At 46.8% G+C, this 22,846-nt stretch overlaps 6 protein-coding genes across 6 annotated transcripts; 3 read left to right on the forward strand and 3 right to left on the reverse strand.

The window, feature by feature from the left end:
* Window positions 1–2,756: 2,756 nt before the first annotated feature.
* Window positions 2,757–4,137, reverse strand: SERLADRAFT_373636 (uncharacterized protein; the record flags this gene model as incomplete). The annotated part of the gene is made up of 7 exons (XM_007322896.1): window positions 2,757–2,825; window positions 2,854–3,000; window positions 3,059–3,377; window positions 3,430–3,467; window positions 3,528–3,812; window positions 3,862–3,908; window positions 3,963–4,137. 7 exons carry the CDS (start codon window positions 4,135–4,137, stop codon window positions 2,757–2,759), a joined length of 1,080 nt encoding a protein of 359 aa, XP_007322958.1.
* A 396-nt stretch (window positions 4,138–4,533) lies between these two features.
* On the forward strand, window positions 4,534–5,655 carry SERLADRAFT_442354 (uncharacterized protein; the record flags this gene model as incomplete). The annotated part of the gene is made up of 5 exons (XM_007322897.1): window positions 4,534–4,709; window positions 4,806–4,938; window positions 4,994–5,039; window positions 5,130–5,561; window positions 5,618–5,655. 5 exons carry the CDS (start codon window positions 4,534–4,536, stop codon window positions 5,653–5,655), a joined length of 825 nt encoding a protein of 274 aa, XP_007322959.1.
* Window positions 5,656–9,196: 3,541 nt separating this feature from the next.
* On the forward strand, window positions 9,197–13,648 carry SERLADRAFT_417975 (uncharacterized protein; the record flags this gene model as incomplete). The annotated part of the gene is made up of 3 exons (XM_007322898.1): window positions 9,197–9,222; window positions 9,276–9,294; window positions 9,361–13,648. 3 exons carry the CDS (start codon window positions 9,197–9,199, stop codon window positions 13,147–13,149), a joined length of 3,834 nt encoding a protein of 1,277 aa, XP_007322960.1.
* Window positions 13,649–16,268: 2,620 nt separating this feature from the next.
* On the reverse strand, window positions 16,269–17,401 carry SERLADRAFT_477593 (uncharacterized protein; the record flags this gene model as incomplete). Its single annotated transcript, XM_007322899.1, has 4 exons — window positions 16,269–16,541; window positions 16,595–16,792; window positions 16,845–17,195; window positions 17,260–17,401. The coding sequence occupies 4 exons, from the start codon at window positions 17,296–17,298 to the stop codon at window positions 16,395–16,397; spliced, it is 735 nt and encodes a 244-aa protein (XP_007322961.1).
* An 880-nt stretch (window positions 17,402–18,281) lies between these two features.
* SERLADRAFT_477596 (uncharacterized protein) lies at window positions 18,282–18,978 on the reverse strand (the record flags this gene model as incomplete). The annotated part of the gene is made up of 1 exon (XM_007322900.1): window positions 18,282–18,978. The coding sequence occupies one exon, from the start codon at window positions 18,793–18,795 to the stop codon at window positions 18,622–18,624; it is 174 nt and encodes a 57-aa protein (XP_007322962.1).
* A 3,268-nt stretch (window positions 18,979–22,246) lies between these two features.
* SERLADRAFT_400368 (uncharacterized protein) lies at window positions 22,247–22,653 on the forward strand (the record flags this gene model as incomplete). The annotated part of the gene is given in 2 exon segments (XM_007322901.1): window positions 22,247–22,271; window positions 22,289–22,653. A coding segment is annotated over 1 exon segment (172 nt), but the record flags the coding sequence as incomplete, so codon positions are not given.
* Window positions 22,654–22,846: the final 193 nt, after the last annotated feature.

Here is a 22,846-nt window from a genome sequence, read left to right on the forward strand (position 1 = left end):
TTGGTCTATCCGGCCAATGGATACTAAGGTATAGGCAATTCCTGGGGCATAAAGGATGTCTTTCAGCGTGATCTGGGTGGTGGTATCACCATTTGGCACCCTGATTATGAGGTCTCCTTCTCCTATGGCGGCAAATGAATCTTGATTCGCTGCACTGACAGGTTGGGGGGGGGATGGTTCAGGAGTTTGTCAAGAGGTCTCGGTAGGGCGTAAAATGAGCAGTAGCACCCAAGTCGTATAGTTCCACAGTCTTGTGGTAGCTGGTAAGGCTCTCGTTGTTTTTGTAGAAAGCTGACTCTTTTATTTCTGCCAGGGATTTGGGGGTTATGGCACACCATATCCCCTCTTCTTCACGCCCAACAATTGCAACATTTGCCTGTTCGGGCGTCTTGCCCTTGTTACCATCTTCTTGGGTATTCCCCTTTCCTTCAGCTGGTGCGTCCTTTTTTGCATCGTTTCTGCGATCGTGTTTTTCACTGGGGCAGTCTCAGCTGATGTGACCTTTACCTCCACAGTTGTAGCATTCAACTTCGCCTTTCTCGGAGGATCTTTCTTTAGGGTCATATTGTCTCCCTCCTCAGCCTGGAAAACTACCTCTGCTACCTTGGCTTCCTCTTTTAGGCGACGTGGTTGCAGACATGGCCACGTTCTTGCTTTTCGGGTGGGGGCGTTGTCATGCACCAAAGTTGATTGGTAGCATGGACAGGTGTCAATAACGAAGCAAATATTCAAAAAGACTCGCCTTTGCGCCACACAGGCACAGTGTCACGTGGAATAGTAATTAATATTGCCTTTTTTGAACTTGTGGCTAATCAGCACCACCTCTATTAGGCAATCCAGTCACGCTCACCTTTGCTTTCCATTCGGTACTTTCCGCGTTTCAGCATTTCGGCAAATTTTCGCGTCGCCATTGGCTACACATTGCATTGCGCCATCGTTTTTGTCGTTTCCTTCACTTCCCTTCCTTTGCCTAGCCCCACCATGGGTCCCTTACTCTCGTTTTTATTCTCATCCGACAGTCGTTTCTGGATCCCCATTTTAGTTCACCTCCTCGTCACCTCCACCCTCCTCCTCCTCATCTTCTTTGCTCCCCCACCATTTCTGATGTCACCACTTCCTATCTGCTTCCGTCGCCAATCCGTTGACTACCACATGCCACTGCTGATATCAGCAAAGCCCCGGCGGCTGGTCCAAATAGGGCAACAGGTCCATCTTCATGACGTCGATCTGCCATCATATACTATCAAAACATTGGTCGCTCGTCTTGCCTGGTTGGAGTGTGGGTGGGTAGTTTTTGAGCTGGAGAAGGTTCATCCCCTTGCGTTGCCCATGTTCATCGCTGTCCCATTCACTTGGGTTACACTTATCTTTTGTCCATTGTCTTCGCTACGGCTACACCTACCACACACTGCCTGGGACTCACTTGTTCCAAATTGGAACTACTCCTCTCCCTCCCTCGTTTGATCAGGTGGTCCAACACAACCAGTCCATTGGTAAGGCCATGGAACTGTCGGATTTGGACTAGGTGGTGGACCGGTGACTCCAGTTTCTTTTTTTTCAGCAGAACATTCATTTACAGTGCGATTATTTTTGATTTTTGAATCATTTTTATGGACACATATTTTTTAGAATACCTGACTGACAATAAAGGAACTGTGTTGATACTGATAGTGTTTTGCCTTGCCCCTTTTTTACTACATCTTCCCATGACATTATGATTTTCCTGCTCTCTTTTTGCTATTGGACTTTACTTTATGGCTGTACAAACCTGTGACATTACTCACAACATTCATTGTTCTATCCCTTTCTTTTCCTTTTTTTGACAATCTTATCCTGTACTACCTACGCAGGATTCGTCAGCATACATTCCTTCCTTCATGTTCTTTCTCATTCTTTTTGCACAGCTATACTGTGCATAGCCTACTTCTCTTTTACTATATAAACCCCTGTATTTTACCTTGTAAAAAAAAACAAGAACTCCAATCCAGACTTCTTCTCTAATCTCAAGTTCACTACTCTCTGCTACTTGTGATCCAGTGTGGTCACAACACTTCCCACTGCTACCACTGTTAATTGCTGTCATTGTCACTTCCCACTTTTGAAGTCATTGTCATCCCTTTCGATTAGAGTCCTTCTGAGCACTACAGTTTGTGCGTCAGGAGCCTGCTATCACTGGGAACCTCGTCATCTTGTCGTTCTCAAACCTACCTTGTGCTACCATTAGCAAGGTAGTGCTCGTCTATACTCGCCACAAAGCCCCTATCTTTCTATATTCCAACTATCCCTCCTCCTCAAAACCCACACCCATACATCTTTGGGTTTTACTTTGAAGGATCGTTATACGTACCACCCCACGAACAACCAGAGCACCCACTGTTCTAGGAGGCAAAGCCCATAAACAAGTTCCGTGGAATCTGGGAGGATTGTGTGTTAGTTTGTTTTGTGTGTGGTTTTCTAACTGCAGTTCTCATCATCGACATCGGCCAGCCTGAGGGATTAAAACCAAAGAGGAACCACACGTGTATCCGTTCATTAAAACCATTGAAATCGGTCCTCATCAGTTTCGAGTTTCGAGTCTTTTGACCGACTTGAATGGAGATATGTTCCGAACAGACTCGAATGCAATCAATGACACATTTATGTGTAGCTGCGACTCCTGGTCACATAAAGTACATTACACAGAGGCCAGGAATCCAGTTCCTCGGGTAAATCCATAAGTAGAAGTAGCAGGTATAATGTTAGAGACCGCAAGGGTTTTAAGGTGCTGGTATAGCCGACACTCTCCTGACAATATAGCCGATATGGCGGGTCCAATGAATAAAGGCCTATGATGTTGCCATCCTCCTTGTCGACAACGCGTGATTGTAGCTTCCAGCTGCTGAGCTGCTTGAGAATCTCGTCAAAGCGTGTAATGACTTCATCCATCGTAGGCCGCTTGGTCAGGTCCTCCTGTACCATGTCCCCCACCAATGGTGCCATAAACTCAAACCTATGTTTTGTCTACATAACAAAAAAAAGTGAGCAACTGGTCCATTTGACTAACTTACGAGAAAATTACCAGCAGGAACTCATTCCTAATCATATTTCCCAAATAGTACACGTCCGTTAGGAATGGGTTACGAGGCTGGTCCAAATTTTGAAACTTGGGCACAGTTTTGTTGCCTCCCCATATGGGTTCTTCCAGAGGTGCAGTGTTATTGGCATCATAGCAGCAAGATATACCAAAGTCGATATAAAAGTACTTCGGTGGACACTGTGTGTGAGTTAAAGATTTGGCCTCCCCTTTGTAATCACGCCTCATGTCGATGTCTTGTGGATGGAATGGATGGAAGAATAGACACGTAGCATCCATCATGATGTTCAAATCCATACAGTCGCTAAACAGTGATTCATCGGTGGTGGATCTTACGAGCAATGTATAGCACATACCAATGCGCGACGTGTTGTTTATGAATAAATTGCAAGCCCTGGTAATGGAGAAATTTGATTTAGAGATATGCGAGAGAATGGTTTTGTAGGCTCTTTACCACAAAAAGCTGGCGAAAGCATTCAACAACTTCGCCACAAGTATCGAAACATGGATCGGTGAACGGTCGCAGCAAGGGCATAACGATGACAGCCTGATCCTCATCGTCTGGTACGTGTAGCACATCATAAATTGGCACACAATGATTGTCAGGGTCAGAAGCAAGTGGTTCTGTTGAAAACAGTTGTCCAATTTCGATCTTGTACAGATGGCGTGATTTTCGTATTAGCTTCAAAGTCACAAATGTTCCATCAATTATACAAGTCGCGTCCAAGATGTGCTGTATCTGGGAACAGTGTTGTTGACGAGCATGACACATACAGATCACAACATACCACGGGGCCTCGGCAATCTTCACAGTCCATCCAGTCCTTCTTGGTGTCTTTCCATGAGGGGACCCAATCAGGGGCATATCAAGAGCAAAGCAAATATCCACCATCTTTAAACCATTGATAATGCTTGCACCACCATAATTCCCCTGGTTTGAGAGCGCCTGCAGTAGTCGAAACAGGTACACCAAATGTTTCAAGCACGTGTTGGTCAAGCCGTGCTTCTATCTGTGCTTTCTCTGCTTCCTTTTCTGCTTGAAGCTGGCGGCAACGGGAAAGCATGAATAAATGTGCTGCCAAACATACCGTGAGCGTTAGGAGGAACAACTGGGAGACTAGATTTAGGTCAACATGTCACAAATGTACGTAAGCAAGTAAGTAATATGGCAAGCGGACAGTCTTCCAACCCATGTGAAGTCAGATAGAGTACTGATATCGACAGTCATAGCATTAATTTGGTCTGACTGGGGGGACTACAGATAGAGTCAGATAGGCTTGCATTTGCTTTCAGTGAACTTGAATAAGTAAGCTCCCCAATAAGTATACTTAACAGTTTGTCCTGTCTGAAACAGTTGCAGGGCCTATATGAGTAAATACATGTATGGGAAGTTGTGTCTCCGCCAGGAGTTAGAAAAGTAGCTCATACCATTATTCCTACCTCCCCTCCTGCAGAACTTCATGGAAAATGCCACAAACCCTGGGCTTCTCAGAATGGATATTCTGACCTCCCTTGCCGATTTACCCAAACGCATTGCAAAATGCTCCACGCTAGAGAAAAGCCGAATATATCAAGAGATCACCGTAGAGCTCATCACAGATGCATTCCCAAACACAGCAGGACATCGATATTACTGGTGAAATAGACAGAATTAGTATTCGTATCGATGAGTAAATATTGATATGGCTTCTCCGAGTTATGTTTCTTACTTCATAATCTGATTGTCATTCAGTCTTATAGTCACTAGACGTAGACTTGAAGCAAAGCACCCATGGAATATCAAATACCTGCTGAAGGCCTTTGAAATGCATCGTCAACGTCACATCGTATTACGACAGAGCAGCAGCCTCATGAAATTAGCCCAAGTGAGTGATTAAATCTGATTGAAGTAACTGATTACAATCATTTACAACAATATAGAAAACCTCAGAAAGCATCTTACGAAGGAGAGTTGAGGCCATAGAGGGTGCGTAACAAGCACGGCTTAGCATCCCAGTCCGACCAGCAGGTCGGTCAAGGTATTTTATCGATCTTGACTGATGGCTACCTTTCCTAGAAAACGAGTCGCTGCGTAATACCCTATCGAGTTTTCTTACTGCTGCGGAATTTGTTGCTCAAGCTCAGAACGGTGGGTCCCAACTATTTTGTATACCCGAGCACGGAGTTGATCTTTGCTGGGCTGTAGACACAGAGGTAGAACCAGAAGGTGGAAATGACCGTAATGAGGCTACATCTGACTCAGAAACGGTTCGAAACACACCACAGTCTCCCGTTAACCAAGATCAAGGAGAGGAATCAACTTTAACAAACATCTATGGTTTTGTTCGCGCGATTCTGGATACAGCTCCTACTCAAACGGGAGCACCAAACATAACCATAAACATGCCGCTCCATATTTACCAGAATGACAACATAGTGGTAAACCAGGGCCCAGGATCATGTAGTACCCCTACAGTTATTGTTGGGGGATCGGATAATAGAGGCGGAGGTACTTCGTTTCTCTGTAGCTGCACGGAGAAGCTAATATATAGTATCTGTTTATAGGCAGCCAATATATGTCTTCTCCCGAGTCGTCTACATGAGATGAATGCTTAGAGCCTCAGTTGTAGTTGTTGGTTTTGCAAGGAAGATTAAGGCTGCTAGAGCCAAGTCTCGCAAAAACAAATGCAAATATCATTTTGAGTACATTGTGGTGTAAAATGGTGAGACCCAGATATCCTGAGTAACATTATCTTGCTGTAAGGACCATTTTATTATTTTCTTATCTTCGCTATGTCTTGGTTCTCGAACACTTTTCCCGTTACACCTCTGGCTCTAGGGCTAGAGGTATCATTTGCCGTTTTACTTCTCATAGCCCTCACAGGCTTTCTTAACCATTGCTACCATTTTATATCACAGATCAGAGACTGGGTATCGCTCCCAGCCAGCCAGCACACTGAGTAAGGACCGGTAGTAGGCATCTCGCCAACCAGCTCCAAGCCTCAGTAAAGCCTGGTTATACTAATAAACACCTTATTCAGGATCGTACCTCATCATGAGGATACGGTTCCTGAACACGTGTGACAAACCTCTATTATTAGTACAAATCTCTCATCTGCTGATTAATCAAGTTAAAAGTCGTACGATAGTTCTTCTCTCTTTTTCTTATTGGTCGATTAATTCCTCAGACCACTTTTCATATATTCTCCTTTCAATCTGAGGAACGAACAGTTCACTATATAAAGCCCTACCTATTCATGTATGGCTCCTTAGTTTTCTATTACTGAATTTACCCGCTTTACTCCTCAACAAGAACCTTTGAAGCTTACCTCTCAAAGTCCTCTACTCGCTATATTTACTAGTGTCTGTCAACCTCAAGCTCATCAAACCTTTTACTCCCTGCAAGTGCAGAAGGAGACAGGTTTCGTTTTTGTTATAGTTTATCGTTGCCTCACACTTGCAATGTATTCAGCAAGCCTGTATTCGCGGTAGCTGCTGCCCATCCTCTTTTCTGGGGTTTCATGGTGGAAGTAACGGTGAGTTCACGTTGTCAAGCTATGACAAGGCGGGAAACCCACTTGATTTGGATCCAATTTTCGACTTCAAAAGATGACGTGAAACTTGGATACAAAAGTTACTTAACTCGGAATGAGGCGCATCTTTCCTGTATCTGACTGACTCTCAGACTCTGTGCCTGTTTGCGTTGTAGTCGATACAACTAGGAGGCGCATCATAAAAACATGAGATACTTACCTTGAAAAATATTAGCTCGGAAAGCATTCCCATCATCCCAATTCCCAATGAGTCCGGAATCGTGGTAGATGCTCGTCACAACGATGAGCTCGTCTTCTTTTGGTGTTTGGGTGATTTCATGCTATGCTCTGTCAGGTTATTGACGATATCACTACGAGCAATTGCCAAAATAGCAAGTTGCAACAGTCTAACACCAGAGATGCAAATGGAAAACTTTCACCGGTGTGCTCCAAGATTGAACAAAGAATCAAAAGGTAAAAATATACATGTTTGGTCTTTATCTATTCTTCACTGCTAGTCTTTGTGGGATTGCATTTCCCTGTCGCACAAAGGGAAAGATAAGTGGCAGCTCTGGAACAGCCAAAATTATCTGCAACAGTCAAAGAATAGGCTTACTGTGATTATGATGTTACGGTCATATCCTAGAACGGGATGGTTTGGCTCATCCCATAAAGGAATAGTTATGCGATATTAGACCCATTGTTTACCTTTTCACTCCCAATTATGGTCCGGAGCATAGCCATAGTAGGCTTTCAGTCAGCGCTGTGCTTTTGGTATGTCGCACCAAGTGATTTCGGCGAATGCTCGTAGTGTATGCCAGTGGAGAGAAGAATAGCGCCCGGTGTCAGGGAACGACAGTAATGTGGAATTTGAGATACAATTTTACGACTCGGCATGAACCACATCAGCCTCCTTGTGAATATCTGTTCCGTGTTTCAACTACAACGATCTATTCGCAACGTATTGATGAAAAAGACTTGTACCGTGACATCCTACTAGTATGAATGGCTCTCCAGAGTCTTCCCTTCTTTCAGTCGCGGTATTCCTCTTAACTGTCTATTTCAAGTTCGCAGTCTTTGCTCTTTGTCTGTCAATTTCGTCCCAGGTCAAATTTTTGATCATCCAACTGTGGTCTGCTGTATCAATGTTGTGGTTTGACTACGCCTTTTAACTGAGTGTCAAATGTAAGCCAATGACCTTCAGAGCTTAGCCGTTGTCGCTCCTCTAGAAGCCATCTCAGTATCTTTTTCATGAATCCCCAAGACTCAGTTTTATCCTTGTCCTTCTAACGAGTCTCCAGGGAGTTTAAAGGGGTGTCAGGGACTGGGACGTCCCCAACCCACCGTGCTGACTTCTCGAACCAGCATTTGGAAATATCATCCGAGGTTACACTGCGTTGAAGCAAATCCTGCGTCGGTGAACCTATGATGCCAATCATTTCCGCTAAATGACGAACGCTAGACTCGCCCCCATCAGCGTCGTAGGGATTGAAAAGACTCTTGTTTTCAAAAAGATGTCACACCTGTGAGGCGCTCTGTCACTCTGAACCTGCAAGTTCTGTGCAGGCGTTACTAAGTAGTCTTGAATAGGCTGGTCTCGTGTGCATGAATATGTGGTGTGGCGATACTCCTATGTATGTGTTTCAATATCCGATACTAATACAGGTGACTCACGCCTTTTCCTAAGGGGTGCGAAGTACAGGTGGGATATTGCTAAAATGCTCATAACTGAGTCAAGGCATTGATGGAGGCACTGCTGATGTTCATGCAGCGAGTAACAAGACTTTGGGAAGGAGGTGACATGTGCTCGATCAATCATTGCTCCGCTCCAGTCTACGATCAGAGAAAAGGAAGCCGTTATACGGGGATTAAGGGGTGCTGTGGTCATCCACATCGCTAGCTTGCCCATTGAGGTAAGGAAATTTGAAGTCCCAAATCAGGTCAACACCAACGAAAGATGGTGTGGAAGCTAATCAGTCAGAGGATGGAATGGGGGAGAAGCAGAGAGAAGTTAATTGATATGCAGTGGACAAGCCTCACAACGACGTCGTGACCAACCCAGATAGTGTCAGAGATGAGATGCTACCTCGTCGATCAAAACACTCACCACATTCTGCGCCAACTTTGCGACATTGACTCGGGCCACAGATTTTTCGTCAATAACCAAGTCGACCTATTGCCACAAAATTTGGATTAAGTATTTAATCAAAAGGCTTGTACAAAGTATGATATGGGGCATATGATGGAAGGATGAACGAGTGATCATATGAGTTTACTCAGAGCAGAGTTCAACTTGAAGGTATGTAAGACTACAGGTGCACGGCAAGTACTGGTACCGTCCTGTGCTTTACTATACCATTGCCGATTTTATAATTGTTTTGGTTTCACCACTACTACTTCAAGTTACTAGTGCAGCCCTGCTAGATTGCCCAAGTGCACGCAATCATACCCCTGCTCGCCAATATGAACTTCTCCTCGCGGTAACCTGTCTCTTATTATCAACAACCCACTTACAGTCCGCAATACGACACCAACACCTTGCCAAGGCTGTGTGTCAGACTCGGATGTGTATGGGCGCTAACAATATGTTGCATTTTGGTATTTTACCACCATGGAGCTCAATTCAATTTTGTCCAAGTGAGTAGCTTGATCCGATATTAGTTACAGTATTCACACTCCATCAACTATAGCTTGTCTTTAGAATCAGAAGTAAGCGGAATAGCTGCTCTCAAGGCCTCTTCATTGATAATATCTTTGGTTATGTCAATTTGATAGATCGATATGTGGTTAAATTACACTAGACTCTCTATTTCCCTTCAATCCCGATTCCAGGATCTGGGTGACTTTAATGACCTGGAGCTTTCAATACAGGGGTTTCGCGGCGCGCTTGCTCTTTGCCCGCCAGGAAGTCCTAACCGGGCCACATCTCAAAGCAATCTCGCCAACACTCTTCTCACCAGATTCAAACAACGGGGTGATTTTTCTGACTTGAATTCCGCTATAGAGCTCCAACAGGATGCTTTGAATTCACGTTCCCCTGGCCACTCTGAGTACCCATCTTCACAGAACAATCTTGCCAATGCGCTCCTCGCTCGTTTCCAACAGAGAGGGAACTCTGCAGATCTAGACTTGGCAATCGAGCATTTTCGCGGTGCGGTACGGTCCTTCCCTCCAGAACACCCAGTTCATCCCTTGATCCAGGGAAACCTGGCCAACTCCCTCATCTCCCGATTTGAGCAACGAGGTCAATTTGAGGATCTCAAGTCGGCGATTACACAATATGAAATTGCCGTACAACTTTGCCCAGAAGAGCATCAACACCGCTCTCAGTTGCAATGCGACTATGCGAATGTTCTTCTCACACGCTTTGAACAACGAGGGGATCCACGTGATCTGGATTTGTCTATTGTTAACCACATCGCCGCATTGAAGGTGCGCCCAGAAGGACACCCCTACCGCATAATATCTCAGTGTAATCTAGCCAACGCCCTTGTGACTCGTTTCGGAAAGCAGGGTGACACCAATGATCTGGAGCTAGCGATCAATCACTTCCGTTCTGCTGTAGGCACCTGCCCAGAGGGACACCCGGAGCGACCTGCCGCTCTTTCAAATCTCGCTCAGGCTCTTCTCACTCGCTTCAGCCAGCAGGGAAATTCTGAGGATCTGGATTCAGCGATTATATACCTACAGGATGTCCTTACGCTGCGCCCTGCAGGGCATCCCGGCCGACCCACATCGCATGGTAGTCTCGCTATTTCCTTGATCACTCGATTTGAGCAGCGTGGCGATCCCAATGACCTTGATTCTGCAATACAGCACTTTCGTGATGCGCTCGAGCTTTGCCCACCTCATCATCCACGTTATCAGATGTTCAAGGACAACCTCGCAAGCGCCCTCCGCACACGCTTCGAACAAAGAGGAGATTCTAGTGACCTCGATACAGCAATTCAGCACTCCAAAACTTCGCTGCAACCAACTTCGCGAGCTGATCCCTCTCTGCACAACAATATTGGCAATCTTCTCCATGATCGATTCAAACAGCGTGGTGATGTCAAGGACTTGGAATTATCAATTGAGCATTTCCGCAAGGCACTGGATTTGTGCTCACCCGTACATCCTAGCCTTTATTCGTTCCAAAGTAATTATGCCGGTGCTCTGCTCAGCCAGTCTGACTCCCAGGGAGACCTTGACAGTCTTGACACGGCCATTCAATTCTATCGTCGGGCGTTGGAGTTATGCCCACCCGGCCATCCACGTCGATTTTCGTCTCTCTTCAACCTTGCAAATATATTGCTTAGTCGCTTTGCAAAGCAAAGCAATATTCAGGATCTGGAGATGGCAATTGCTCATAGTCGGGAAGCTTTAGCACTATGCCCCCCAGGGCACACAGATCGTCCCTCTTCACAAAGCGCCCTTGCCACAGCTCTCCATTCCCTCTTTGAACAGCAAAAAGACATCGCCAATTTGGATGAAGCCATCCAACATCTGCAAAATGTGTTAGATACAGCCTCACAGGGCCATTCTTATCGGCCGTCTTGGCAAAACTATCTTGCTAGCGCATTTCATTCTCGCTACACCTTTCAACGCAACGTGGATGACCTCGAGAAGGCAATCGAACACTACCGTACCGCGCTAAGGTTAAGGCCACCAGAGCACCCCAGTCGCCCATTGCTGCAAATTCAGATTGCCAGAGCTCTAGGTGATCGCTTTGACTGTAAAAGCGAGTATACAGATGTTATGGTTGCCTTTCGATTTTTATACGTCGCTAAAGACTCCTTGCCAGATGGGCACCCTCAGCTTTATTTCGTCTACGAGGCCCTTGCCGAGGCTCATACAAGGCATTTCACCCTTTTTGACCGTTTTCCACATCTCCGCCATCTTTCTCCAATCGATCTCTCTGAAGAAAAAAAGCAAGCTTTTCTGTACTTCAAAGAGGCTTGTACGTATCCGACTGCGAGCCCACGCAGCCGACTAAAATCATCTGTGCGATGGATAATTGCCGCAGAGAGAGAGGGTGGTTCTGCACTTGAAGCATATAGAACTTGTCTGACTCTTCTCAATCTTCACGCGACGAATGGGTCATCTGTCTCCAAGCGCCATGAATTGTTAAGGGAAACACCCCCGCGGATTGCTTCATCTGCCGCCTCCTGTGCAATTCGGGAGGGTTTGATTGACGTCGCAGTAGAGCTATTGGAACAGGGAAGAACGTTATTGTGGGGACAACTGGTAAGGTTCCGAACTCCCCTCGATGAGCTTTGTCTCATGGGCAAGGATGGTTACCGGCTGGCGAGCGAGTTCACTCGGCTTAGCAAGCAACTAGAACAAGACAACACACTCTTAAATCTAGATATGGACTATTCCGTGCAGCGGTCGTTCGACGAAAGTGTGCGATTATATCGTGAGCGGAGGAATGAATGGGATTCTGTTGTGGCACAGATACGAGACCTGCAGGGCTTTACTCATTTCCTGAAGCCTGTGCCCTTCTCTGAGCTCCAGAAAGCATCCAAAGAAGGCCCAGTCATCATCGTCAACGTCAGCTGGTACTCGTGCGACGCCATCATTGTCTTACAATCGGGACAGCCGCGTCTGGTTCCCCTACCAGAACTGACCCTGGACATTGTTTCACAGCTGGCGTCAGAGTTTGAAGAATCTCTAAGCTCTTCTTGTGGCAGTGGTGAGGAAAAAATTAGAGAAAGGAAAATCACCTATGTTCTTCGACAACTCTGGAACCTCGTCGTTCACCCTCTTGTAAGAGAGCTGGTGTCTCTTGAAGTTCCCAAAGGTTCCCGCATTTGGTGGTGCCCTACCAATAGATTTGCTTCTCTGCCGTTACATGCTGCCGGACCATATCGCAAGGGTGAAGAAAACCTGCCGCAGTTGTTTATCTCCTCTTACACGCCATCGCTGTCTGCTCTGATCAGATCCAGGGAGCGAACGAGCGCGAATTCCGTCTCCAATTCTATTCCTTCTTTTATCGCTGTCGCTCAGGCGAATCCGTATGGCAAAAGCCAGGAGAGAGAACTGAAGTCCGTAGGCACTGAATTGAGCATTGTCAAAGGCTATATACCACCGTCTATGGCATACTCAGAGCTGACGGGAGCTTCGGGCACATCTGATGATGCTTTGGCCAATCTTCGAACGCATGGCTGGGTACATCTTGCCTGTCATGGTAAACAGGACTTGTCTCAGCCTTTTGATTCAAGCTTCGCTATGGGGGACAAGCCTCTTCGCCTAGTCGACATCATACATGCCCGTCTAGAACAGCCCGAATTTGCCTTTTTGTCTGCGTGTCACACTGCTGGGGGTGACAGGAACACACCGGACGAAGTCATCCACCTTGCAGCTGGGATGCAGTTTTCAGGTTTCCGGAGTGTGGTGGGGACCTTGTGGGCTGTAGATGATGGAACAGCGCATCATATGGTCTCACACTTTTATAAACATTTCTTTGAGGCGGGATGTGACAGCACCAGAGCTGCTGAGGCACTCAACAAGGCTGCGAGGACGGTGAACAAGAGAGAGGTGCCACTGGACCAAAGAATTGTGTTCATACACATTGGCGCATGAGGAATGCCTATCTGACTTAACTCCTCACATCGATGCATGTTTTGCGGGAGGTAGTTTTTTTGCGTTAGCTTAGCCAGTGTTCATATTATCCGAGTACGATGACAGCAACACACCGACCATCCTCATTTTAAGCTTAGTACATTACTCCTTTGCTTTCGGGGTCGATTTTGATTTCAATACACCAATGTACCTGGAGTTTTCAGTGCAACCAGGTGGTGTTGATACAGGTCTCAGACAACTTGGGCCTTATTTCACTATATGTTTGAGATCAACACACTTTATCTGCTATCAATGTCGTACATGCTCCAGATCATCACTTCACTTTGTACGCGTGTCGTTTTAAAGCGGGCGAAAGTGCTTTCAAGCACTACACGCAATCCTTTTAATGATGGAGTATAGAAAGATACATAGACTTACAGACGGTCGGTTTAGCATCTTTTTGGTGAACCTTGATATTGTGATCAAGAAACTTTTGACTAATCAAGCACATCAGGATGTCTCGAAAAGTAATATAGAGTAGTGGCAATGACACACTTTTGAGTGGGTTGCAGCGTGTGATCCTTTTTACTGGTAGCATCGTAAGCAACCTGAAGAGTGTAATCGCTGTTTTGATTTTCCAAATACATCGAGATTTTGAGTTTTCCATCTTCGCTCGAGTGCACCTGGTAACCATCGTGGTCTTTGTTTTCATTTCCCCCGCCCAGATAGCCACTCAATGGCTCTGCGGTCACATGGATATCGTTAGGTGATGGGACAGTGAGATGGAAGGAGCCATCAAACATATTGGTATCTGGGTTGATAGTGCCCTGCAGCTGATGTACACTCAGTTTGAGTCATTTTCCACAACAGATTATGAAGCTTGAACAACTTACCGTTAGTGCACCATTGACATCCGACTGTGATGGCGCTGGCTCTTTGTCTGTTAATCGTATTAATAGTCAATATAAACGACGCCAAAATGAAAAAGAAGTTCTGCAAAGCTGTACATTTCATAGATGCCGCCCCAGGATCGCCGATGTAAGAATCAGTCTGCTGTGGTTTTAGCCCTTTTCCCCGGTCCTCGACCGTAGTTGGGGAGTCTGACCACGACATCACCGTAAGTCAAATCAAACATTTCAGAGCACACTGACCTTTGGGTTCCGACATTCTGTGAATAGGTTAGGTGTTGATTTATGGATAGAGACGGAGGAGATGGGTAGCTACAATGTCTACATGACGAATTTAAATAGTTGGCAATTACGGGTATTCGTAAAGGTGGGAACAAAGCACCCTTGACTACAGAAGCTCGAATCGAGGGCCGACACGGCTGACGCCAGGCGGAAAAATCGCAGGAATATGAACATCTGGAAGCAGGCCCAAAGTCGAGCACAGTACTGCTTTAAGAAACCTCATGTACACATCTTGATCGCCGTTTGCTATCGATTGTTCAACATACGAAAGAGGGAACTTGCAAATGGTGCAGCCTGGGGCGTCAATGGATATAGCACGTACAATTCAGATAATCATCATGCTGCTGCTAGTAATAGTTTATGGACATACAGCGAGAAATGTCACATGAACTTGAACAGGACTGAAACGAAATGTGGTCAGTTCCATTCTGAGAATGCACGTAATGTGATACAATAAGTCAGAAGTCTCCGCATGATTTTGTCAAGACAGGAGTAACTGAAGAGAAGTAGTATCTCTTCCAAGTTCCTCCGAATTTAATAGAGTCGGGTAACTCCAATGCCGCGTTGGAGCGATAGACTTCAAAAGTGAATGTAGTACTCACAGTTCCTTTTTGTTAACTTCTTCCCCGAACCTGACCTAGTCGTGCAACTTCACTGCAACTCCAATTACCGAAAGTCCATATTGGTATACTTGTAACGGTACCCACTAGGCGCTGACGATAGCGAGAAGAGAAATCCAGACTGTTTAGAATCTAGACTCTTGAGCGCTTTCGAATGACCGATCGAGTTTAGGGCAACCTTATACGCCATATGTCCTGTCACCTGTAATTTGAAAATTTTCCTTGAGCTGAACATATAGAAGCACTTTTTATCTTAACCCACTGGTGATGTCGGTTAGCACTGAGTTCAAGCTGAAAAATCTGTTGTCCAAAGACTCGGCCCCCGTCCAAGGTGGAAGCTCTATGTGACTATTAAGAAACATCGATAGATGATAATTCTCATTAATAATGCCTATTCAAAACCATTTGGAAGACCTACAACTTCAGACAGCTATCAGCCATTGACCACTCTTTCGTTCAACTGAGTAAATGAGCCCGTGTCGACTGGACCACCAGTACTACGATGACAGCCGGTGCGCTCTACTATCGCCTGACATCAAACATCAGATGTGAAAGAAGATAATTGTGACCAGGTCGATTGCAAAAAATATTTACAATCCAATACATTAATAAAGGACACATGTACATACAGCAAATATTAATTGCAGAACACTGCGTCGGTAGTGCTACTGGCTTACAACGAAAAAGAAGCGTAAAAAATCGACGCCAAATATTATTGAGACTTGATGGAGAACTAGGGGATGAACTTGAAGCCACACTGAAATCAAAATGTAATCAGTTACATGCCAAGATATGGAATGATAAAGATAGTCAGATTTTCATGAGTCTCGACACAAATTTGTTAAGACAGGGATAACTGAAAAATATATAATATCTCTTCATATGCTCTTCCGACCGTGATACAGTCGGATAATCCACATGCTCTGCAGCATTGGAGTTGAGCTAGAAATGAATGTACGTGGTACTCACATGTTCTTGTTGTCAATTATCCTTCTCAGAAAACATCATAGTAGCCTTGTTTTCAGCCTTCCAAGCGATGGTACCTGGTGGCAACGAGAAAGAAAAAGAAAGCAAGAATAGAAAGAAATTCAGAGGCGCTTTTGAGCAGTCGGTCGAGTTTAGGGCAGGCTCTTACGCGACATATGTGGTAAACAGCCACTTTTGAGTTGTAACAGTCAAGTTCAAACTGATTCGAAACCTTCTCAAACCCGCGATCTTTTGTTCTAGCCAGAGTGCAGATTCAAGTTCGCAAGGATCTAGCGAATTCCTAAGTTAAAACCGTTCCTTTGCGCGAGTCACTCAAGGACGTGGTTATCCTTTCTTTTCGACTGTTTCTCTGAGTTCATTTGTATAGTCACGGTATAACCTGAAGTTCATAAGTAGTACAGCAGTGATGCAATGATACTGATACATATTCCGTCTTGTCTCGGCGTTCTTCAAATTTTAAATAACGTCCTTATCCCAAGAAATCTGTTTCTCCTTTGCTGATCGCAGCATCCAGAGCCTGTTCCAACGGAGTCTCTCCACCGACCAAATCCAGTGCAAGTCCGGCTGCATCTTCCCTGTTCACCAAGAGCGCAAGCGTCTTGGCTACATCATCTCTCTGCAATCATTGGTCAGCTATTTCACCTAATTCTTATCCACGCAACAACTCACTGAAATCGTCGTAGTGATGTGGGTTCGCCCAATATCACCCTTTCCAATTCCGGGCTGATTCGTTAGACCTCCAGGTCGAAGTATGAACCATTTGAAGGTTGTACGTTGTACGAGGTTCTTGTCCGCCTCATATTTCCAGCGCATATAAGCTGGAATAGCCCCACGCACACGCTTGGAAATTTCAATATCTTTTTCCGTCTTTGTGTATGATGAGTGGGGCGACACGCTTCACGCGCTGGATGAGACTCACATAGTGTTCGGGGATTTTCTCAGGGTCCCTAACGTCCACTGCTGACACTAATATCAACCTTGGTCTCGCAGTGCTGTCTAGTCCCTCGATTGCATCGAAAACCTTTATCGCCCCCTCATAGTCAACCTTCTTGGTGCGCTCCTCCCCACCGCTGCCTCCAGCACCAGCTGAAAAGTACACGACGTCTACTCCACGGAAAGCGTCGGTGAACTCGGAGATGGTAGAAGTCTCGAGTGACAACTGCAGAGGACGGGCTCCGGTCGCAATGATGTCTTCTTCATGAGCAGAATTCCGGATGATCGACGTTACACTATGATTTGGAGTAAGGAGCCGAGCAAGACGAAGTGAAACCTGCGAATGAGAGTATTATCGAAATCAGATAGCACACGCTGTGAGGTAAACACAAGGTGCGTACGTTCCCATGACCTCCAACGATGACGATGTTTTTAGACATTTTTCTATTCGCAAAATCCTGTGATGTGGTAGATAATAGGTGGGAGTAGTGTCGATTATGCCACGCACTGGTTTGAGTCTCACGCAATACCGACTTAGGGCCGGATTCAGAGCTGAAGAGAGGCCGAGACTGTTAATATAGCACGTTCCAAAGATATCCTTAGGGGCCCAAGCATCGACTCGGTCACAAGACCGGCAGACTAACTCATCAGTTCTCGGCGACATCATATCACAGGATCAAGTCTTAGTTTGTATCTGAGCTACAGGTGGGCTACTAGCACCTCTTTCCAGTATGTTCGAGTAAACAACATGAACGCCACAGGGGCAAATCGTCGAGCCTGTTATCATGCCCCAATACTTGGCACCACGGCTCGATCACTATCATAACCTGGTCCTTAGCGGAAGCGTTATATGACAATCTATCAAGCCGCGAGCCATCACAAAATTTGCCCACACGTAGAGACCATCATACGAAGGACTTGGACAGAATCTGCGCTAAGATGCTCGAGGCAACGAAGACCTACCTCTTATCATGGTGCTTGGCGGTGTCGTTGACCGTCGGTTATCATAATCGTGGCCGTTGTGTATACATACTTCTCGAATTCTAGGCGGTCCCTTGCTGGTATGTAACGTTAGGTCAATACGCGATGCATCCCTCGTATTCGTAATCAGTATATCCTAGCGTAAAAATACAGAGTTGTCAGCACGTGTAATACGTCCTCTGAACAGTGATCGTTTTACTAAACGTCAGACTGCAGCAATGCAATGTGTTCCAACCAATGGATGCTTGATTTTAGTTGATCGTTAGCTTTGGCATTGGGTGGTCCAGCCACGATCGCGATAGATCATTCAAGCCAATCTACATGATGACCAATCTGGGCCCCGGAGACAGGCGGCGGTTCGGTCGACCACGTGGCTATCTGCTCGGAGCATGCCGAATCCAGCATGTTCCCCAGTTTAAGTACTGAATCTAACTTTCAGTCCGACGTTCACTTGAAGTATCGACAAGCCCACGGCCTGCTGGCAATATCTCACAAAAGTCTTATCGGGATCTTTGTCTGGCACTATCCTCTCTGCATCTCCGGTATTCTCACTCGAGATCACATCTCCAGTCCAAAGACAATTTGCGTATAGATCTCGGGCCTAAGTTTCTCATTACGGGGCATCCTTCAGAACGAGCTTTCTTGTCGTATTTTCTCTTGTGCGCTGATTTCTCTCAAATCACCCCAGGATGTCCACAGGAAAGCCACAGAGGGATAAACAGTCTCTGCATGCTCCTTCCGCCCAGACCACGCTCCCTCTGGCGTCTTCCATTCAAATGCAATCACCGCCTTCGCTTGGAGCTGACAAGAAGAAGAAGAAGAAGAAAGGGAAAGGAAAGGCAGTCGACGGAAAATCTTCTGTGCGTCCAAAAAGCAATAATTTTACTGAAAGTGGCGTCGAGGACGATGATTCCGCCGATGACTTGCCTGCCCTTGAGCCCCTCGATGACTCTCATGTTGCTAGTACGGGTCTGTCTCCAGTTCTAGAGTCGGTTCACATTACGACAACTGCATGTGTTGCTGCAACACCAGCGACTGCACGTATGAACCCTCCGCACCCTCGTACTAAAGTGCATAGCGAACTCCTAGCCAGTGCAAATGACCTGTATCGCAACATCGATGTCTCTCGACCCGACCGTACGACCAATGTTGTTACTCCAAAACCTCCAAAAGGGACTGGGATGGCGGATGAAGAGTATTGGGCGTCGTTCCCACCCCATATAAAAAACTTTGTACGCAATGCTGTCTCGCAAGATTTGATTCGCAATGGTGACATGCTAGCAAAGGCGCAGACTATGTATAATATTGCGCAACAGATGGTCCAGTCAGATGCACTACTCAAGAACGGCGGAACGGCTACGATGGCGACAAAAGGTGTACCTGGATATCCTCCAGGTGCATACCCACCGCTGCCATTCGACCCATCGATTTTCTCGGACCCGGCATTCACACTCTCAGTTGAACAAGCAGCGGCAGCAGCACTAGGGTCTGTACCGGCACCGCCTGGCCATCCTCCGCGAGGTCCTCTGCCTCCTCCCACCAATGTTGTTCTCGTGGATGAATTCAGCAGTGCAGGTCAAGAGTACACGGAGGAAGACTACTACAGCGAAGAAGAAGTAGACGGCAACTTCGACGACGACGAATTAGATATCGACTTTGACGTCCCACATCGAGCTCGGCCTGGAACATATCGGACGTTCGTTGGGGCTCTACCAGAGTCGACAGCACAGGTCGTCCTGAGCTATGGCGAGACGATTGCGCGGTCTCCACCTGTGACTGGGACAGTTACCAATAGTACTCATAATAACGCTAGGGAAGGTATTAGAGAGCCTTCTACTGACACTAACCTTAGCAAGAAAAGCAAAAAGAAAAAGAAAAGCAAAGGTACGGCGGAGGCTCCGTCGAGTGAGCGGGCGAGCTCCGTGCCGGCCCCGGCAGGTGCAGGGGAGATAGGGTCGGCAGAGACGGCACCGGTACGGGAGACGGGCACGCCACCTCTCACGGCGAATGTAGATTTGACAAAACGTCCTCCTCTTACCAACCCCATGCCCGCTGCACGAGTAGCAAAAGAAAATCATTTACCGCCTCCAAGCTCCCGCGCCGCGGGCAAACAGCCCATGTCCTACGCGCCTGCTAACCCTCCCAACGCCAACGCCAACAACAATAACAACAATGGCAATGGTGGGGCCCAGGGTCAACAGCCAGCGAGGACGGCTCGTGCGGCGTCCAAGGCCCCGATCCCTGCACATGCATACCCCCATAACCACCCCCATCATCATCCATCGCCTCCATCGTCCAATGCATCGGCCCCGCATAAGCCTCGTCCGCCTGCGAACTCAACCGTCCAGAATCACACCAATAACAAAGGAAATATTAATAGCAAGATCTGGAGCACGAGCTCAACAGAGGAACGGGAAAGAATCAAAGAATTCTGGCTTGGACTCGGAGAAGAGGAAAGACGGAACTTGGTAAAGATCGAGAAAGATACCGTTCTCAGGAAGATGAAAGAACAACAGAAACATAGTTGTAGTTGTGCAGTATGTGGAAGGAAGCGGTTTGTGCCATATCTCATTTTTCCAAGCTCTGGAAAAAAATTTACTGATGATCGTTTTCACCTTTCATTGATTTTTTATATCCCGATCCGCTGAAATCTTGTCGTCTGTGACCGGCCAAATCGTTGTTGATGTGCACAGGAATGCTATTGAAGAAGAGCTCGAGGTACTGTACGATGCTTATTACGAGGAGCTAGAACAGTACGCAAATTACCAGCAGCGCTATGTCTCTTCCGGCCGTACGATACCACCACCACCTGGCCCAGGGCCCTTTCCCGGCAGTGTCGAGTTGGATAAGAATGGCGTGGTCATCGGACATCATAACAAGATTTCTCACCATCCGCCGCGGACAAATAGAACGCCGGGTTTAACAAATGGTAGAAAACCTCCAAAGCACGCTGAAAGTGAGTTTGATGACGACGAAGGGGATGAGGAAGAGTTTGAGGAAGAAGAAGATTATGAAGAGGAAGACGAGGAAGAGGAGGAGGAAGAAGAGGAAGAAGATGTAGGTGACGAAGAGGAAGATGCTAAAGTTCCTGATAGACGGAATAACCCTCCCAACGCTCGTGGGCGTAAAGCTGTGAATGGTACCAAACCAAACGGACGTGATGGGCTGTTTAACTTAGGTAGCAGCCTTACCGTCACGGGCAAGTTCTTCATATTCTAATCTGTCTCAAACTCTCATCTTATGGCTTCAGGACCAGGTAACATCTTGACTGTTGCGGATGACTTGCTAAAGAATGATGGACAGAAATTTTTGGAGATGATGGAACAGTTAGCAGAACGTCGGATGCAACGCGAGGAAGAGGCTGCAGTTGATCTTGAGGACGACAGCGAAGATGAGGATGATGACGAAGGAGATGAAGACGAGGAGGAAGAGGAGGAAGAGGATGACGACGAGGATGAAGAGGAAGAAGAGGTAAGTTGGAAGTGATTTATATGTCTTTTTATGTGATGAAACATGATGACAGGTTATGACCGAGGAGCAGAAAATGGAGGAAGGTAAAAGGATGTTCTCTATTTTTGCCGCCAGGATGTTCGAGCAGCGTGTCTTGCAAGCATATCGAGAAAAAGTTGCACAGGAACGTCAGTTACAACTTCTGCGAGAGCTTGAGGACGAGGACAAGATCTCGAAGGAAAAAGAGGCTAAGAAACAAAGTCAAAACCAGAAGAAAAAGGACAAGAAGAAGTGGGTATCCATCAGTGGGTTATATGCTATATTGCTAACAAGTTTCATAGACAGCAAAAGATGGCCAAGGAGGGAGAGCGAGCTGCCAAAGCTGCAGAAAAGGCCGCTGAGGAAGCTGCTGTGAAGGCTAAACAGCTTGCAAATGAAGAGGAGCAACGTAAAAGGCGTGAGGAGGAGCGAACTCGCCGCGAGGCTGCCCGCAAAGCACAAGAAGAAGAGAAGCAAAAGAAAGAAGAAGAGCGTCGCAAGCGTCTTGCTGAAGAAAGGGAAAGAGAAGCGGAACGGGAGCGTAAGCGGAAAGAGCGCGAGGAAAAGGTGAAGCAAGAGAGACGCGAGAGGGAGGAAAAAGAGCGTAAGCTCAGGGAAGAGAGAGAGGCCAAGCTTGCTTCTGAGAAAGCTTCTCGCGAGGCAGCGAAGAAAGAGCAACAAGAAAAGGAGGAACGAGATAAGAAACTTGCAAAAGAACGAGAAGAAAAGGCCGAGAAAGAGCGTCTTGTCCAGCAGCAGCAACAGCAACAGCGTGCTGCCGCTAAAAGTGCTCGCACGCCAACGTCTCCTCGTAATGCTACTGCTTCAGGGTCTTCTCAACGTCCACCTAACAGTGGGGTGCCGAAGAAAATACTCAACAAGCCCGCATCTATTTCTTCGACGTCTGGTGGGCAGCCTCCACGTCAACAGCCACAAAGGCCGATGGTAACCACCAACTCTCAGCCCCCCACCCCCATTGCTCCTCCCGCTCCTCATATTCCTCCCACCACTCCGATCTATCCCATGAGTGCAGGAATGATGCCTCCCCCTGCGATGTCTCCTCGAATGCCGTTCGCTCCACCTCCGTTCGGTGTCTTTGGTCCCGGACCTTCTCTTTCACAGGGTCCCCCACCACCCCTCGCACCTTCGGCATTGCCCCGGACATTTGGTACTGGATCACCTTTCGAGCCAGCGTTCAGTCGCGGATTAACTCCTGCCACACCTATTGGGCCGCCATCCAAAGTGATGCATAGTCATATGGGTTCTCCTCCCATGCTAGCCCCTGGTCCGAGCAGGAGGTCGTCGATACCCGAACCAGGCCCAGGTCCTGTAGCTAGGCCTGTTTCTATTGCACCCATGGCCCCGATCGCACCTATTGCACGTCCCATTGGAGAGAATTCTACCTCAGGTTCGGGCTCTCCTAGCCGTCGTTCTCCTAGTCCGAAAGGCGTTCTTGGTTCTTCTGCACTTGCAGCAGATGATGATGAAGTCGTCCCTCCTCCTGGTCGGCGTATTGTC

Source organism: Serpula lacrymans, assembly GCF_000218685.1.
Source record: "Serpula lacrymans var. lacrymans S7.9 unplaced genomic scaffold SERLAscaffold_14, whole genome shotgun sequence".
In the NCBI taxonomy this organism is placed as follows: Eukaryota; Fungi; Basidiomycota; class Agaricomycetes; order Boletales; family Serpulaceae; genus Serpula; species Serpula lacrymans.